The sequence below is a fragment of the Trachurus trachurus genome (assembly GCF_905171665.1).
Source record: "Trachurus trachurus genome assembly, chromosome: 5".
NCBI classification, from domain to species: Eukaryota; Metazoa; Chordata; class Actinopteri; order Carangiformes; family Carangidae; genus Trachurus; species Trachurus trachurus.
The window spans coordinates 5,220,841-5,240,221 of NC_139896.1; the positions used below are offsets into that span (position 1 = coordinate 5,220,841).

General features: G+C 42.2%; 1 protein-coding gene across 1 annotated transcript; it reads right to left on the reverse strand.

Annotated features, from left to right (window-relative positions):
- Positions 1 to 1,124: 1,124 nt before the first annotated feature.
- On the reverse strand, positions 1,125 to 18,469 carry uroc1 (urocanate hydratase 1). The gene is made up of 18 exons (XM_083971832.1): positions 18,235 to 18,469; positions 16,654 to 16,784; positions 15,984 to 16,077; positions 14,672 to 14,731; positions 14,432 to 14,560; positions 12,471 to 12,532; positions 12,293 to 12,359; positions 11,308 to 11,451; positions 10,274 to 10,362; positions 9,729 to 9,791; positions 8,208 to 8,387; positions 7,356 to 7,453; positions 6,023 to 6,095; positions 5,059 to 5,248; positions 2,678 to 2,776; positions 2,452 to 2,551; positions 1,693 to 1,774; positions 1,125 to 1,588 (listed from the first exon to the last, which is right to left on the reverse strand). The coding sequence occupies exons 1-18, from the start codon at positions 18,358 to 18,360 to the stop codon at positions 1,348 to 1,350; spliced, it is 2,028 nt and encodes a 675-aa protein (XP_083827958.1). The 5' UTR covers positions 18,361 to 18,469; the 3' UTR covers positions 1,125 to 1,347.
- Between the last annotated feature and the right edge of the window lie 912 nt (positions 18,470 to 19,381).

Consider the following 19,381-nt stretch of genomic DNA (forward strand, 5'->3'; position numbering starts at 1 on the left):
TGTGGGTAGTAACATTATTTCTAACTGTTTATTAAGGTCGTACCTGTGTGTGGTTTACCTGTCGGACTGGACTCACCTTCCAGCGCGGCGCCGGCGGCAGCAGCGTGAACAGGATTCCTCTCTCCCGGATCGTCAGTAGGTCGCTCATCACCAAACATCCAGGAACCAGAGCGGACGCCATCATCACCACCTGCCTGGTCACCGTGGCGACTGTTCACCTCTCCTTCTCCTTCTCCTTCCTCACTCAGAGTCACAGCTTCACCCCCATCCTCCTCCTCCTCCTCCTCCTGTAACAGTAACTGCTTTGATGCAAATCCATTGTACACAGTCTGTCAGTAACCAAATTAACTGAGCGTTGGTCGGTCGGTCGGTCGGTGCAGTGAAAGTGAAACAGATATGAAACTATCTTCCTTCCTTCTTTCCACAATCCTTTTTGCCTCCCTCCCTTCCTTCCTTCCTTCCCTTCGTCCTTACTTCTTCCTTCTTTTTTGACCCAATCTGTTCCCTCCCTTCATCCGTCTTTCCTTCGTTCTTTCCTCTCATCTTTCCCTTTGTCCTTCCTTCCTTCTATCCTTCCTTCTTTCCCTTCGTCCTTCCTTCATCCTTCTGTGAGCACTTTTAAATCCAGGTTAAAAACATTTTTCTTTTCACGTTCTTATAGCTGAGCTCTGTTTAAGAACTTTAAACTTTATCTATTTTCTTTTATTTTACTTGTATTTGCTCTTGCTTTTAACTCTGTTTTTAGTGTTTGTTTTTATTCTGTTTTATGCTTCTCTTTTTTTCTTTTTTTTTAATGTTTTGTCTTTATGTAAAGCACATTGAGTTGCCTTGGTATGAAATGCGCTATATGAATAAAGATGCCTTGCCTTCTTTCCCTTCATCCTTCTACCCTTTTATCCTTCCTTCCTTCTTTCCCTTTGTCCTTCCTTCCTTCTTTTCGTCCTTCCCTCCTTCCTTGATCCAGGAGGACAGCAGGAGGGTTAAAGGGACAACGAGGAGTTTTGGAAAACGAAGTGTTTTCATACTATATTTACCATGAGCCTCCGCGCGCACTGTGAAATTCTCTTAATTTCTTTTTTTTTTTTTTTTTTTACAATATCTTGTGACAAATGACTCGTGAACGGTTGTTTGTAGTTTACAAAGAGTTCCAGTTTAATTTTCATCACAAAAAGATATTTTTTTCATACATTAAAACAGTAAAACAGCTGAGCTGAGTGATGTAACGACTCTAAACCTGAGAGAGACGATCATCACCGAGTCGACAGCAGCTGGACGTGTCGGACTCAGACTCAGGTCCTGGTTCTGGTTGTGGTCCTGGTCCTGGTTCTGGTTGTGGTTGTGGTTGTGTTATCCCTGCAGCGCCCGGTCCAGCACGCACTCGTCCTGCACGGGGAAGGGCATGGTGACGCGGAGCTGCCGCTGCTCCTCCATGGTTCTCTGGATGGTGTCGTAGGCGTTGGCGTTGCCGGACCAACAGCGCCGAGCGACTCCGTTAGACACGTCCCAGTTCAGCATCAGACGAGCTCGTTGCTCGGCGTCGTCCGAGCCGTCGAGCAGCAGCCCGAAGCCGCCGTTCATCACCTCGCCCCTGCAGCAGGAAACACACACACCAGGCACCAGGCAGGGATCAATACTGGTGATTATTGATCATCATCATTGACACAGATGACGGCGACAGGCAGCGAATCTCACCATCCGACTCCTCCTCCGTTGTGCAGAGCGACCCACGTAGCTCCCCTGAACGCATCACCCACGAAGTTCTGGACCGCCATGTCTGTAAGGCAATCAATCAATCAATCAATCAATCAATCAATCAATCAATCAATCAATCAATCAATCAATCAATCAATCAACCAATCAATCAATCAACCAATTAACCAACCAATCAATCAATCAATCAATCAATCAATCAATCAATCAATCAATCAATCAATCAATCAATCCCTGACTTTCTATGCTGAGGCAGCATCTATACACCTATCGTTCTATCGTTCTATCGTTCTATCTATCTATCTATCTATCTATCTATCTATCTATCTATCTATCTATCTATCTATCTATCTATCGTTCTATCTATCGTTCTATCTATCTATCGTTCTATCTATCTATCTATCTATCTATCTATCTATCGTTCTATCTATCTATCGTTCTATCTATCGTTCTATCTATCGTTCTATCGTTCTATCTATCGTTCTATCTATCGTTCTATCTATCGTTCTATCTATCTATCGTTCTATCTATCTATCTATCGTTCTATCTATCGTTCTATCTATCTATCGTTCTATCTATCGTTCTATCTATCTATCGTTCTATCTATCTATCTATCTATCTATCTATCTATCTATCTATCTATCTATCTATCTATCTATCTATCTATCTATCTATGTTATACAGATCAATAGGTCTGATCAGCTGTTATACAGATCAATAGGTCTGATCAGCTGTGGTTACCTGCACAGAAGGCGGAGCCGTCGTAGACGTTGGACGTCTCTCTGAAGGGACTGTCGGTGCCGCTGACGTCGTGATGGTCTCTGCTGATCACCACCGGAGCCTGAACAGATCAGTAGATCAATAGATCAATAGATCAATAGATCAAACACACCGATCAGACTCAGACTGAGCAGGAAACTTTGATCGATCAGGAATCGATCAGGATCAATCGTCATCAGCTCCTTACAGAAACTCTTCCATCGGCGACGGCCCGGTTGATCGCCAGAGCGATGGCGACTCGTCCTCTCTGGTCGGAGTAGAGGATTCTGGCCTGAGACCCAACCACCTGCACAACAAACAGAGGAGACCACTGATCGATCGATTGATTGATTGATTTTGATACGATGTTGGAGCTTCGTCTGTGGTTCATGTCAGAGAGAACCAAGGGGGCAGTTGTCGGTCTGAGAAGTGAAGCTTCACTTCCGCGTTCAAAAAACTGCAATCCCCTCGGCTTCCTCTGGGGGCTGGTGTCAGAAAGCAGCATTCTCCATAGACCCCCATGTTAAAATCACCGACTTTACATCCTCAGTAAACATGTTAAAAGCCTGGTGTCAGAACGTTTTTTGGTCTCAACCGATAGTTTCTACCCCCGCACACACTCTGAGGGGGGTGAATTTTTTTTTAAACTCTACGGTTTTACTATTATTAGGTTAAAACTCTGGCCAATTAGGGCGCGGAAACGTTGAGTGACAGGTCCGGAGACCGCTGCTTCGAGGCCAGTGGGCGGGTTCTCGGCTGGCTAACCGCCGCACCGCTCCAAATATGGAAAGTAGAATCCCACTAAAATCCAACATGGCGCGGTTCAAATGTAGCGGCACAAAACAGACTCCCCCAAACCAATGGGCGACGTCACGGGTGCTACGTCCATTCTTTTTACAGTCTATGGAGAGAACCGGTGGTCAGAGGTCAGAGGTCAGGACCATCTCGTAGGGATGTCCCCGATCCGATCACGTGATTTTCAAAGGATCGGAATCGGGTGGAAAAGATCCGGATCAATGACGGATCAAAACTGTAACGTTACGCGCACTGTCCGCAGGCGTTTGAGGTTTCATAGTGGAGCGTACGGTGTCACATTTATAAAACAGGCCGATGTGAAGACTTCCCGCCAAGCAGTCTATTGTGTGACACCGAGTACGCAGAGTCGGCAACTCGGCACGGACATAAAAACTGAGCTTTGCACGGATGTGTCTGGCGAACGTTCAAGTCTAGTTTAGTTTAGTTTATTTATTTATTTCATTCATTTATCGAGCATAAAAACAAAAAATAAAATAAAACTCGTTAAAAATAATGACAATACTGTAACTCTTGAATGAAAGGGGGCAGAAAGAAGCAAACTTATATTGTCTACCCCTTGTTACAAAGAATTAATTCACAAATTAGATAATAAAAAATGTCAAAATGCTCCGGTTAAAATTCTGACATTTGTGTTGTTAGGGTCGGTTTTAACAATAAGAACAATAATGAGAGTTAAAACTGAAATCATAAGTGCAGAACCAACCCTTTATGGATGAAGAAGCCTGACATCATATTAGATTAACCATTAACATCATAACCAAGAGATGAGAAACTAATGGGATGATAAATACAGTGGAAACCGCTACATTACTGTAGCCAGGCTAGCGCCGCCTACTGGTTCCGGCAAATTTCATTTGCCTCAAACATGTAGTCAGGACACTAGCAATGCGTTTCGGTTTGCTCCGTCCGCCAGAGCGGACGGACCAATCAGCGAACAGACGGGTAAGTGAAGGCGATGACGTTGAACTCAAGCGCTCAAGATTAACCTATGAGCTTAACCGGTGTATAGCACACGTGACCACCAAGCAGCAGCGATTAGTTGAAGCAAATGTAAGCAACCGCCTCCCGGAAGCAAACGAATCCCTATGGCTCGTGTTCAGACCGCTATATGAAATGGAATGAAGTAAGCGGCTGATGCATCAGGCTAACATTACTGTGCTGTATTGTTAAACTTGCACGGTGCCTCTCGAAAAGCATTTGAAACGACTGTACCATGTTAGAAATATTAAATAAAGTTCAATGAATGCTGAAGCTCCATTTCCTTACATTTTTCTCATTGAAACACTATACAAATGAAAATTTATTCTATCTAGATGATGTTCTGCATAAAAAATCAAGTGAAAAAAATTGGTTATAATTGTCAACCACTTAATAGTGCCTCAATAGTGACGCATAGATCTGTTCATTGTTTCAATAATAATAATAAAAAAACCTTGTTCTTTCTTTCTTTTTTACTGCGTTAAACCAGATGACTCCTGCATCCCTACTAGGGCTGGGACGATTTGCTTTTCTCCCGATTCGATTCTTCTCTGCACACAAATACTGTAGGAGCCTATAAATTAACATACTCCATTATAAAGTGAACTTAAACCCTTTTCAAAACCTGTACTCTGTATGTAAAAAAGGCTGACAAATGCACATTGCACAATATTTTAAAAAATTCAATTTTTTTTATCGGTTTTTGAAAAGAAAATCGATTTTAAAATCGTCAAAAAAGATATCGCGATATTTATGTGAATCGATTTTTTCTCACACCCCTAATCACTACTGTACCATCTTGTGCTTCCCGGCCTCTCTGATCCAGCGGATGTTGTCGTCGTACTGCTGCCGGATGCGGTCGCTCACGTTGGCGCTGATCTCCTCCAGGACCGAGGCGGCGATGTGGTCGGTCACGGAGAGATCCTGAGGGTCGGCGGACGTACAGACCCAACGGAACGGACCGAAGCCCAGAGAGAAGATGTCCCTGAGGCCGGAGGAGGGCAGAGAGACAGGGTCACATAGCTCATCTGTTACTATTACTGTATTTATTCATTTCTTGCTACTTTTACATTGGACACAAACTTTTTAACTTGTATAATCTTATGAAATGATCTCCAAAAGACATAAAGTTAAACATGAAACACTCTTTTTATCAATATTTTCATCAATATCAGTGTATTATTTTAGTTTTCTACAGTTTCAGAGTGAAAAAGGGAAACAAAGCAGCAGCCTGCAAAAGAATGGGAAACCCAGGAGACTTTGACCAAGGGATCAGACAAGATATTTACTATTTACACACTCTGATAGTTTCCAAAGGGGGGCTACTAGCTACTACTAACTATGCACTTTTCTGTCTGAAAATGAAAATAAAAATAATATATATAGTATATAGTTTAAAATGTAAAGGGAATGTGTCATCTGTAACGTTATGTCTTTTGGAGATCATTTCATCTTCCACTTGATGAACTGTTCACATTAACAGACATTTAGACTTGGGGGGGTTGTTTGATGAAAAACAACTTTTTCAAAATTCACCTTTTCCATATGATATAATATTATATAAATAGAATACAACTGTCTCTAATAACTAGTTCGCTTCTGACTTTTCCAGTTCTTTGTTATTTGCCTCAGAGCTGTGATTCTCATCATCAGTTTCATTCTTCCTCTTGCAGATATTTTGAAAAGTATTTTTAAAAGAGGACGTTGTCTCTCTGTCTATTTAACATTTACATTATAAATAGATAAATAATCGTCTCACCCCATAATGTGCTGCACGTACGACGGGTAACGAAACTCCGTCGCTCCTCCTCCGACCTTCTGGACATCTGCTCCTGCAGGACGCGACAAACACAGATCATCAGTGTCACCACGTCGACTGGATCATAATGATTATTATATTATTATTATCTGTGTGTGATGAGGGAGAATGGGGACGGCTGCAACATATTAACACACATTAAATTTCACTCATTAACTTTTGCTTTTTCTCTCAATAAGCACAGTATTGCTACAATATGCATTGTTTTACAATAATATAATAGTATTATTTATCTGTTCAGTAACATTTCCGTAGAACATCTGCCTTGAGTAAATGTGCAGATGTTACTGGTGATATCAAAACTCAATAACTCAGTGTGAGACAAGAAGAATGGAACAATTTTGCAATACAAAATATTTTAATTAAACATGTATTCTACTTTTAGATGATTTATTCACTATATGACATAAAATAAATTGAACTTTGAACAACAATAGTTGCTCATTTTTTCAACAAGTTTTATTTGGGAACCATTTTGTTTACCTTTATTGTTAGTCTCTACTGGTCTAATTGGCTGTTCTGTTCATAACAGAGATACATTTAGCTTATTTTGAGCTAAAATATTAACGGGATAGTTCACCCAAAATTCAAATTTCACTCATTATCTACTCACCCTCATGTCGACTAAGAGCTGTGAGAATTTTCAGAGTCCTCCGTGCCTTCTCTGAGTTACTTTGTCCATATAATGGTTGTCAATGGATACCAACTTTCTTTGTCCAAAAAGACACACCAAAAAACATCCAAATACCTCCATACTGCTCGTCTGTAATGTCCCTCTTGTATTGAAGCCCCAACATGAGAAATTGTTCCGCTGGTCAGTGCAAATCACGCAAGATTTGCACTGACACAGGAAGAGCAGTGAACTGAGACACTGGGAGCTTCCTCTACAAACAAGCTTAAAATATAGACTTATTTAATTTTTTTCAGAACAATTTCTCATGTCGGGGCTTCAATACAAGAGGGACATTACAGACGAGCACTATGGAGGTATTTGGATGTTTTTTGGTGTGTCTTTTTGGACGAAGAAAGCTGGTATCCATTCACAACCATTATATGGACAAATACTGCTGCACGGACCCCCCCGTAACTCAGAGAAGGCACGGAGGACTCTGAAACTTCTCCCAGCCCTTATTAGTCAACATGAGGGTGAGTAGATAATGAGTGAAATTTGAATTTTGGGTGAACTATCCCTTTATAATTATTGAAATTCAAAAACAAAACAGTTGTGTGTTGTTGTGTGTTTATGATCCGGCTGCGTTGCGTAGCGTCTGACCTGCTCTCTGCGCCTCCAGCAGGAAGGCGTTGCCGTAGTCCCAGAAGAACATCCCGGCGTCCGACAGCTGGTTGATGGCCTGGACGTGTCTCTTCAGGCTGTGGGACATTAAACACACACAGGTGATCAGTTCAGTTTAAACGTTAAAGGGATAGTTCACCCTAGAATGATATTTCGCTCATTATCTACTCCCCCTCATGTTGACTAAGGGCTGGAAGAATTATCAGAGTCCACCGTCCCTTCTCTGAGTTACAGGGGGTCTTGGCGTAGCAGTGAATTTCAATGCAACGGTTGCAAAGGGACACCAGAGCTCTTCGTAAAAAAACACACACAAAAAACCATCCAAATACCTCCATGATGCTCGTATGTAATGTCCGTCTTGTGGTCCGTCCAAATCTCGCGTGATTCGCAGTAACCGCACTGACGCCGGCGCAAATCACGCGAGATTTGGACGGACCAGGAAGAGGAGCTTCGAGAAGCTTCCGCTACAAACAAGCTTAAAATATAGACTTATTTAATTTTTTTCGGGACAATTACGCAATTTGGGGCTTCAGCACAAGACGGACATTACATACGAGCATCATGGAGGTATTTGGATGTTTTTTTGTGTGTGTTTTTTTACGAAGAGCTCTGGTGTCCCTTTGCAACCGTTGCATTGAAATGCACTGCTACGCCGAGACCCCCTGTAACTCAGAGAAGGGACGGTGGACTCTGATAATTCTTCCAGCCCTTAGTCAACATGAGGGTGAGTAGATAATGAGCGAAATATCATTCTAGGGTGAACTATCCCTTTAACAGTGACACGTTACTACAGACAGTGAAGTGAAGCGTATCGCAGTGTCATGGCTGCACCTCTCCTGCACCGCGGCCCTGAACCGGTCGGGGTCGGTCGCCATCAGCTGGTTGGCCTGGCGGAAGCTGAGCTGCACCGGGAAGTAGCCGCCGTTGAACGGGTTGTGGAGCGACGTCTGGTCCGAGCCCAGGTCCACCAGGAGCTCACCGGTCCGCTGGTACTCAGAGAGGAGGCGCTCCCTGTAGGGGGGGGGGGGGGGGGGGGGGGGGGGGGAGGAGGAAGAAGAGGAGGAGGAGGAAGAAGAGGAAGAAGAGGAGGAGGAAGAGAGAGGAGGAAGGAGGAGGAGGAGGAGGAGGAAGAGGGAGGAGGGGGAAGAGAAAGAGGAAGATGAGGAGGAGGAAGGAGAAGGAAGAGGAGGAGGAGGAGAAGGAAGAGGAGAAGGAAGAAGAGGAAGACGAGAAGGAGGAGGAGGAAGAGGAGGGAGGAGGAGGCAGGAGGAGGAGGAAGAGGAGAAGAGAGGAGGAGGAGGAAGAGGAGAAGGAGGAAGAAGAGGAGGAGGAAGGAGGAGGATAGAAGAGGAGAGAGGAGGAGGGATGGGGAGGAGGAAGATGAGGAGGAAGGAGGAGGAGGAGAAGGAGGGAGTGGGAGGAGGAAGATGAGGAGGAGGAGGAGGAGGAAGAGGAGGAAGAAGGAGGAGGAAGAAGGAGGAGGAGGAGAGGAGGGAGGGAGGAGGAAGGAGGAGGAGAAGGAAGAGGAGGAGGAAGAAGAGGAGGAGAAAGAAGAGGAGGAGAGGAGGAGGAGGAAGAAAAGGAGGAAGAGGAGGAGGAGGAAGAAGAGGAGGAGGAAGAGGAGAAGGAGGAGGAGAAGTGAAGAAGAAGAGGAGAAGGAGGAAGAAGAGGAAGAGGAGGAGGAAGAGGAGAGAGGAGGAGGGATGGGGAGGAGGAAGATGAGGAGGAGAAGGAGGAAGAGGAGAGGAGGAGAAGGAGGAAGAGGAAGAGGAGGAGAGAGGAGGAGAGGAGGAGAAGGAGGAAGAGGAGAGGAGGAGAAGGAGGAAGAGGAGAGGAGGAGAAGGAGGAAGAGGAAGAGGAGGAGAGAGGAGGAGGAGAGAGGAGGAGAGAGGAGGAGAAGGAGGAAGAGGAGAGGAGGAGAAGGAGGAAGAGGAAGAGGAGGAGAGATGAGGAGAGAGGAGGAGAGGAGGAGAAGGAGGAAGAGGAGAGGAGGAGAAGGAGGAAGAGGGAGGAGGAGGCAGGAGGAGGAGGAAGGAGGAAGCGGAGGGAGGAGGAGGAAGAGGAGGAGGAGGAGGAAGAGGAAGAGGAAGATGAGGAGGAGGAAGGAGAAGGAAGAGGAGGAGGAGGAGGGGGAGGAGGAGGAGAGAAGAGGAGGAGGGAGGAGGAGCAGGACGAGGAAGAGGGAGGAGGGGGAAGAGGAAGAAGAAGAGGATGAGGAGGAAGAGGAGGAGAATATTTCAGATCTCAGTGTTTTATCTGATCTGTCGGGAGAATTTCAAAATAAAAGCGCAGCTACAAATGATGACGTGTATCAGCGTCTGATCGATGTTCTTTTCATTCACACCGACTCACCACAAGTCCACGATGTTGCCGTGGTAACCCAGACTGAGGGGAGTCTTGGACCTCTTGGATTCTCTGCGAGACACCGACATGACAACAACAACGGTCAGTGAACGCCTCACGGCTCAAAACAAACACACAACACAAACATAAAATAAAAAGTAAATAAACAACCAGCCACTTGTACTTTATATAATATTGTGCTTTTTTATCCCACATTTATTTGACTGCAGCCAAAGATTTTACACACAAACACATGACGATATTATAAAATAGGACATCATTAAACAAATAAACTATACTATTTATTTTATTTATTTATTTATTTAAAAGGGACAATACACATTAATGAACATTCGTACGTGTGCACAAATGTAAATGCGTCAGAGTTAGCAACTTGCTAATTTGCATCCGTAGTCCCTTGGCAGGTAACACACAAACAGACAGAAATGCACAAGAATTATACTATAATAATAATACATAATACAGTTTTATCTAAAAAGTATCAATCAAAGAGTATCAATATTTCTGATCAATAACTTCCTGTTTGGTGTCACCTGATGCGTTGGATGCAGTGCTCCATGTTGCTGGTCACCTCCATCAACCAGCCCTGCTCATGTCTCTTCCTGAGCGGAGCCTCGTCCACCTGCACACGTGGTTAACAAAAGCTTAACCCCTTGTGGGTTCCTCCAATTTTCATCCTTTCGGGTCCCCCAGGTCCAAAAATGGACGCACAAAAGAACTGCTATAAAATCATCATATATCAAATTTTTTTTCTGTTGTAGTTTGTTTGGTAGTTTTGAGCAGAGCTTAAGTGGCTTAAGATATTTATGCAAAAAATGTGATGATTTTATAGCAGTTCTTTTGTGCGTACATTTTTGGCCACTAAGGTTCCCAGTGGGTGCAAAATTTAAAATCTGACACCACATAAAAAATAGTAATGCAATAAAATCAATGTTGGTGCTACTTTGTGACATCTAATAACCACAAATGCCTCAACCCCCTAGCCTCGTAAACCAGCCTCTCGCGGAAATGCATTTCATTTCATTTCGACGGAGAGACTGGCCTCATTCCCGCTGTAAGCGTTTGGCCTGAAACCCTCAGAAGGCCGAGCCAATCAGCGTCACCACTGTGATTGACACAGCACGTTGGCCAATCAGATGAGGCCAGACTCTCCGTCGAAATGAAATGAAATGCATTTCCGCGAGAGGCTGGTTTACGAGGCTACCAACCCCCCACTATCCATTTTATTTTAAAAAATCTCATATTTTGTGTGTGTTTTTTAAAAAATAAAACAAGAGGCAACACGTCTTCAAACTGACATTTCAAGGGTTAAAATCCCGAAAATTAATGAATATGGTTACATGAATGAAGTGTGTGCTGTTTGGTGCAAAAGTTTGGTTTTGATAATGATATATATAGTTTTAGTTGCAGTGCTTCATTTTGCAGGATATATGAGGTTATTTTGAAGTTTGCGTGGTTTTGTGAATTGTGTTAAAAGTTATTTTGATGAAACCAGGCTAGTTTGCAAAATTGTGTTTTAGCAATTTAGCAATTGGAAAAAAAACATTAAAACTGAAAGGTAAACGACCTCAGCGATGACGCCGATACAACCAGCGATGACGGCGGCTTTAGCCTGAGCTCCACTCATGCCCCCGAGGCCGGAGGTCACGAAGACACGCCCACTGAGGTCACCTGAGCCCAGGTAGCGGCGCCCGGCGTTCAGCACGGTCAGCTGCACGGGAAACCAACAGGAAACAAACATTAACATACTAACAGAGGAGGAAATATTACAAACAACTTGTGGTCTAATAGTTCAGATCGAAACCAGCCTAAAAATAAAAGATTTTTAAACTAAATCTAATCAAAAACAAAAAAAGGACAAAAAGGAAGAATTCATGTCTTTGATTTGTATTTTTTTTATGAATGGATGATTATAAACTATATTTTACTGCACAGGTAGTTAACTTGGATGATCCTCCTCAAAACTGAAAATATTGAACATTTTGGGTTTAAAATTTTTTTTTTTTTACCAAAGCAGCAGTGTCTGTGACTTCACATATTTTACATTTATCTCTAGAAATCATGGACAGAAACACAACAAGCTTCACCCATGTGTCCTGTCCACATAAAGTTAATAGTTTAATAAAATAAGAAATAATAGATTTTTTCTAAATCTAAATTTTAAAAAATTAAGCACAAATATGTTGATTTGTCTATTTTATGAATGGACGATTACATAAACTATATTTTACCGCACAGGTGGTCTATCTAGATGATATTTGGATCCTCAAAACTATAAATGCTGAACATTTTGCTTTTTTTTTTTTTACCAAAGTGAAAGTGAAATCGTGGTCAGATACAAATTTCAGATAATAGATACAAAGAAAGGAATATTTTGAAAACACATCCTCTTAAACACACATTTACTACAGGCAGGAATTAAATAGATATTTGAAAATATAAAAGATATTTAAACATGTCTGAAAGAAAAAAGAAAAGAAGAGATTAAATAGAGACATCTGCTTGTCAGCGTATCTAAGCAGCTGCAGATGTTTGTGAGCGTGTGTTCTCACCATTGTCCCATGTACGATCCCCTGGGGGCCGATGTAGCAGTAGCTTCCTGCCGTCATCTGACCGTACCTGAAAAATACAGTTACAGTTACATTTACAGTTAGTTACAGTTACAGTAAATACCACAAACCTCACAGGATCAATATTATGAGTCATAATGATCAATAAGTGAAGACTCACATGGACACGCCGAGAGCAAACATCTTCTCATACTGGTCTCTGGAGGAGTAGTTAGGAATCACCTGAATACAAACACAATACATTATATAACAGAACCACAATACAAACCAAAAAAACATACATAGTACAACACACGAATAGCATTATACACAAAAAACGATACCTTTAATCACTGTCATGCAGTTACAATAAAATAATTCAATAGTACATCTTAAAAAATAGCCCTAATATTTTGTTTAAAAGTTTTTTCTGGTAAATTCCTAATGAGATCAGGTAAACCATTCCATATTTCAACAGCCCAAAAACAAAACATCCTTTTACCAGTTACAAGCCTAGTTGTGCTAGCTGCGATCTTGTGCTGACTAAATGTCTGTCCTTTACCTGCTGGAATCAGCTTATCAACAGTTTTGGCTTCTTTTTTTACATGCAAGTTATAAAATAATTGAAGAACATGTCTAGCTGTTATGTCCCTGATATACGACCACTCCAGTTCTTTGTATCGCTCTTCAATAGGAGAATCATTCACTTGGACATCTAAGAATAATTATTGCAGCCTTATTTTGTGCAGCATGGAGTCGACTTATATCTCCCACTCCAGCAGAATAATTTACCTGACTCACAATTAAAGCTTGGGTCACCTGTCTTAAAGTGATACGCCAACATTTTTTTTTCGTGTCTTGCCTCACTCCCGAGTCCATGACCAGCAGATAGACACCATCCTTTCGACTGTGTGTGCAGTAACAAGGGAGATAGAGCCGTATCGCCCGTAATTAGCTTAGCTCAAACACTGGAAGTGTATAGGTAGTGTTAGCCTGCCTCCTACCCGAGCCGAACTCAGCAGTCAGAAGCTGATTTCATTTTAGCTCTAAACTCTGTAAATATATCACTTTATCGACATTTCAAACATGTTAAGGCGAGAAAGTAGCCGTTTAGATCAGCAGTGTGTCGTTAATGTGTCTAAATACCAGCTGTTTACAATTTTGTTCAGACGAATTCGGCGCTACTCAAGCTAGCCGTTGTGACCAACGCACTTCCGGTTCCTTTCACAAAATAAAACACCCGTTGCCCTTTACATACAGAAAACCATGACGATATAATTTGTGCTTTTACTTTGAAATAGGAAGCTAACCTACCCTCGATGTAGCTAGCTTGAACCAAAATAAACCGTCTTTGCTTGAACTCTCCGTTTTGACCGATCTCGTCCTGTTAGCGGCATTTGACCGCTCAAGATGCCTTACCGGAGAGTTTTGTCGGGAGCGTGCCTATGTTCCCTCAGCCCTATGTTCCCTCAGCCCTATGTTCCCTCTGGACTCTCTCTACCTATCTGGACTCTGTCTATCTGGCCTGTCTAGCCTCTACCGGGTCTTTTTACTAAACTTAACCAACTCCTTTCTTCATTGCCTAAACCCAACCAATGGTGGGACCAAAGGGCTGAGGGAATAGGGCCTAATTTTCAGTGACAACAAAAGTTAGAAATGAGGGAACATAGGGCTGAGGGAACATAGGGCCTAATTTTCAGTGACGACAAAAGTTAGAAATGAGGGAACATAGGGCTGAGGGAACATAGGGCTGAGGGAACATAGGGCTGTGGGAACATAGGGATGACCCCAGTTTTGTCAGCTCTGAGACGAAGATCGGCCCGCCGGTTTCCGTTTAGAGTTGCTGAAGAGTTTCTCTGATGACTTTAGGTGGATGCAGGATAACACTACCCATACACTTCCAGCGTTTGAGCTAAGCTAATTAGCGACTTTAGGTGGAGGCAGGCTAACACTACCCATACACTTCCAGCATTTGAGCTAAGCTAATTACAGGCGATACGGCTCTATCTCCCTCGTTACTGCACGCACAGTCGAAAGGATGGTGTCTATCTGCTGGTCATGGACTTGGGAGTGAGGCAAGACACGAAAGAAAGAAATGTTGGCGTATCCCTTTAATATTTTTGTGTGTGTGTGTTGTGTTACCATGCCGTTGGTGATGATGGCACGGGGGGACGAGGGCAGGCTGGGGAACAGGCCGAGGGGATGACCGCTGTACATGACCAGAGTCTGTTCCTCCGTCATCTCACTCAGGTAGTTCATGACCAGGCGGAACTACACACACACACACACACACACACACACACACACACAGATATGATCAATCACTGGTATTGATCCGATCAGACAGAAGGGAAACAGAGAGGCGATGACCTGAGGACTCACCTGGGCCCAGTTGCTGAACACCTGGCCGTTCCCTCCGTAGGTGACGAGCTCCTGAGGAAACTGTGACACAACAACAGAGAAGTTCACATCACACACATGATGGAGGGAAGAGGAGGTGAAGAAGGAGAGAGAGGAGGTGGAGGAGGTGGAGGAGGAAGCAGAAAATGAAGAAGAAGAAAAAAAAGGATGAAGGAGATAAATGAGAAGGAGGAGGAGAAAGATGAAAAAGAAGAAAAAGAGGGAGGAGAAAGATGAAGAATAAGAAGAAAAAAGAGGAGGAAGAAGAAGATGAATAATGAATGAGGAGGAGGAGGAGGAGGAAGAGGAAGATGGAAAAAGATGAAAAAGGAGGGATGACGAAGATGAAGAAGAATAAAAATGAGGAGGATAAAGATGAAGAAGAAGAAAAATGAGGAGTAGGAGGAAGAAAAAGAAGAAGGAGGAGGTGGAGGAGGAAGATGGAAAAAGGAGGAGGAAGATGATGAAGAAGAAAAAAGAGGAGGAAGAATAAGATGAAGAAGGAGATAAATGAGGAGGAGGAGGAAGAGGAAGATGGAAAAAGGAGGAGGAAGATGAAGAATAAGAAGAAAAAAGAGGAGGAAGAAGATGAAGAAGGAGATAAATGAGGAGGAGGAGGAAGAGGAAGATGGAAAAAGAAGAAAAAGGAGGAGGAAGAAGAAGATGAAGAAGGAGATAAATGAGGAGGAGGAGGAGGAAGATGATGAAGAAGAAAAAAGAGGAGGAAGAAGAAGACGAAGAAGAATAAAAATGAGGAGGAAGAGGAAGATGAAAAAGAAGAAAAAGAGGGAGGAAGAATCAATCAATTTGTTTATTTCGGGCATGTCAATTTAAATCATCATCATCACACTTCATCTTAGTTCAAATAATACAATACACATGGCCGAAAGGGAAAGCGGGAGAAGCAAAAGCTTATCTAGTCCCGCCCCCATTACCCACAGAATAAAATCTTTTCATAATCAGATCATATCATAATCTTTTTCTTTTGGTTTTTGCTTTTTTACATTTTGATATAACATTCTTTTACTTATGACATTTGACATAACATGTTACAGCAGTAGTTAGTATGCAGATCATATCATAATATTTTCGTTTGTTTTTTCTTTTAAAGAAGATGATGAAGAAGAAAAAAGAGTAGGCAGATGGAGATAAATGAGGAAGAGGAGGAAGAGGAAGATGGAAAAGAAGAAAAGGGAGGAGGAGGAGGGGTGAAGAAGATAAAGGAGAAGAAGAAGAAGAAGAAGAAGAAGAAGAAGAAGAAGAAGAGGAAGGTGTCAGTAGAAGCAGCTGTTACCTGAGCCACATCTGGATCCAGGTTGTTCATGATCATCAGCATCACGGCTGCAGCCTGACGGGTCTGACAGGGATACTGGTCTATGGGGTAGGCTCTGAGGACACACAACCACAGCTCAACAAAACATAAAAAATACAACTGAGGTCTTAAACATAACTTATGCAAGTGCATTTTCATAACAGGTAAGTAAAAGGTGGTAAACAGAAAGTTATATAAAATAAAACTATTTTATCTATAACTGTTGTCAAACACAGAACGGATGATCAATCCTCATTTTAACATTTTTAACTCGGGATATGTGAAAACAATGAATTATTATTCCCTTTTTTAAATCACTTATATGGAAAATCATGAACTATCTTTTTAATCTTAGTTAGTCTTGCCATGAATTATTATTTTTAGCCACAAGCTGCTGCTTACCCCAAACCGCTTTTTATCAATTGAGTTGAGTTGAGTGTCTTTATTGTCATTATACTAGATAATGAAATTGTCTTTGGACCCACGGCTTAAAAACACATACATACAGTGCAGTAATAAATAGAATAGAAAAGAATAGAAATACAATTTAATACAAATAAAAATAAATATATATACAGTAGATGCAGCTTCTTCAATCTACTCAACATTAGTGACGAACATTAGAACGATGACACAACAGCAGGTTTCTGACCTCATGTGGATGGCGGGGCAGAACCGGTACATGTAGATGTGTCCGTACTGTCGCAGCTCCTGGGTGAACTCAGGCGCCAGTGTTGCATGATGGGAAGGAGGGAAGTAACGCAGGGCATTCCTCAGCGCCAACTGGAGGAAACAGGAGTTTACAGCAGGTCAGTGAACGCATCACAGTTTCAATAACATCAGAGAGAAAAGTTTGTCTCTTAATTATTGACCGAAGCCTTTGAACTCGGGGACGATCGAAGTTTGATGTTTGTTTGAGCTGATGATGCAACACGACGTGATGATGTCACACGTCCGATAGCGAGCTGCTGGATCACGGGTGACGTCATGGTGACGGACCGACTCAATCAAAAATAAACCCCCTCCTCCTTTCTAGCATGATTGCACAACATTTTTGTTTTTAATGTTTGTTTGTTTTTTAGTGTTTTTATACGAGCCTGTCAAAGAATTATCTATCTATCTATCTATCTATCTATCTATCTATCTATCTATCTATCTATCTATCTATCTATCTATCTATCTATCTATCTATCTCTATCTATCTATCTATCTATCTATCTATCTATCTATCTATCTATCTATCTATCTATCTATCTATCTATCTATCTATCTATCTATCTCAACACACTGTTGTTTTTATTAAATGATTCGTATCAGCATTAATGATGACATGTATTAAACATTGTGATTCTATTTATATAGTTATTTATTATATTTCATCTCTATTGCTATCTATGCTAGATACTAACTGCTGCTGCAAAATGTTGTTGTATCTCGTTGTACAATGGCAATAAAGTTTATTCTTCTTCTTTAATTAGTCTAATATCCAACATCAGACACACTTTTAATTAATTGCCATGTAAAATAAAGGCATTTTAATGTTTTTTTTCACCAGTCCTGCAGCGTGCCTTGAATGCTTTTTTGTACTTTTGAGATACACTGTGTGTTTGTAACACACAGAAGCTGCAGTTTCTCTTTGAACCCGTCGTCCACTAACAGGACTTTCACATTTCTGCAGCTCATCAGCCTCCATGACGCTTTACACTAGTTGTTCCACTTCCTGTTTTTATTATTATTTCATTTCCTTCATGTTTAATATATCTCATCCTGTCTGTCCTGTTCTTGTGTTTAATGAGGATTGTACACGTTGTTGTTGTATGAATGTGCTTGTATGTGTCTTCCAGCTCTCTTTTGTCAACCCTTTAATTTACAGGCCGTTAATTACGTGACCATGTCAAGAACACAATTAATTGAGTAGTACTGTTTAGAAATAGCCTAGAAATAACGGCCAATTTCATAGTAATGTCATGTTTTTCATAAAGGCAAAAGATTACACATGCTTTTCATGCTTTGAAGTTTTTGGGAAAGGCCTGAATCTTTCTCCAAGTTGTTGCAATCGTTATTTCTTGGACATTACTATGAAATTAACCGTTATTTCTAGACATTATGACGCAAGTAATTAACGGCCTGTAAATTAAAGGGTTACCCTTTTTTTCTTTTTTTTTTACATGTATTAAAAATCACAACTGTCTGGGTCACAGGTTTCCATGCAGTTGGTGTTGTTTTTACTCACGCGCTCCTCGTCGGCCGTCAGGTTCGGGGTGCGGACCGGAGCGTGGGGAACGCGGGCGTCTCGGCCGCGGTTCTGTGGCAGCGGGTCCAGAGGTAAACCGCTGCAGAGATCCTTCAGAGACGACATGATGGACGCTGCTGATGCTGCTTCCTGAGTGGACGACGACGCTCACTGACCACGATCCTCAGAGCAGCAGAGACAGGGAGGAGGAGGACGAAGGGCTCTTTGAGGACGAACTCTACTCTCTCTGTCCCATTGGACTCTGCCTGATCTCTGTCCCTCTGCGTCCACCAATGAGACACACACACACACACACACACACACACACACACACACACACACACACACACACACACACAGAGGGTGTTTGGTAATTATTGATCCCTGAGGGAAGTGGACAAACATCAGCTCAGATCTCTGACCCCTGCAGCTTTAACATGTAACTCAGTTAAACAAGAGTCAGAAGAACCTTTGGACTGATCCAGTACGGTTATTATATATATTAAATATATTATTATATATATATTACACAGTGTTGTTTGACTCTCGTTCACATCGTCACAGCAGATCTGCTCTTTTCTAACTGATCCAGGCTCAGGGAGACGCTTACAACTTTTTGTTGCACGTGCATCGATTACATAAACGATGACAGTGAAGGAACAAATAAACAAAACAAAGTGGGTCAATTTAATGATTCAGTTAATAACATCTGGACCTGTGACACATCTGGGGCCTCATTTATCAAAGAGGGTGTAAAACTGCTACTAAATATTTGCGTACGGCGAAAAGACGAAAATGGCGTACACCCTAAATATTTACACCTTTTTCAGATCAATCAAACTGGGCGTACGCACAACTCTCCGCAATAAATCACACAGGACTCAAGAATGGTGCACACGTGAACACACCTCTTACTCCACCCCCGGAACGCCTATATAAACTATATATGGTCAGCACGTGCATATTTAATTAGCCATGTGCTCTCTGTGGCGCAGCAACTTTTGTGACAACAAAGTGACAACGGAGACAACCGGCGGAGGACGGGGAAAGAAGCGGAACTTCTCCGCTTCTCCGAAAGCAGATAAACGGGCAATAAATCAGTCAGAAAAATTATCTTGCATTTTAATAAGCTACAATAAAAACAAAA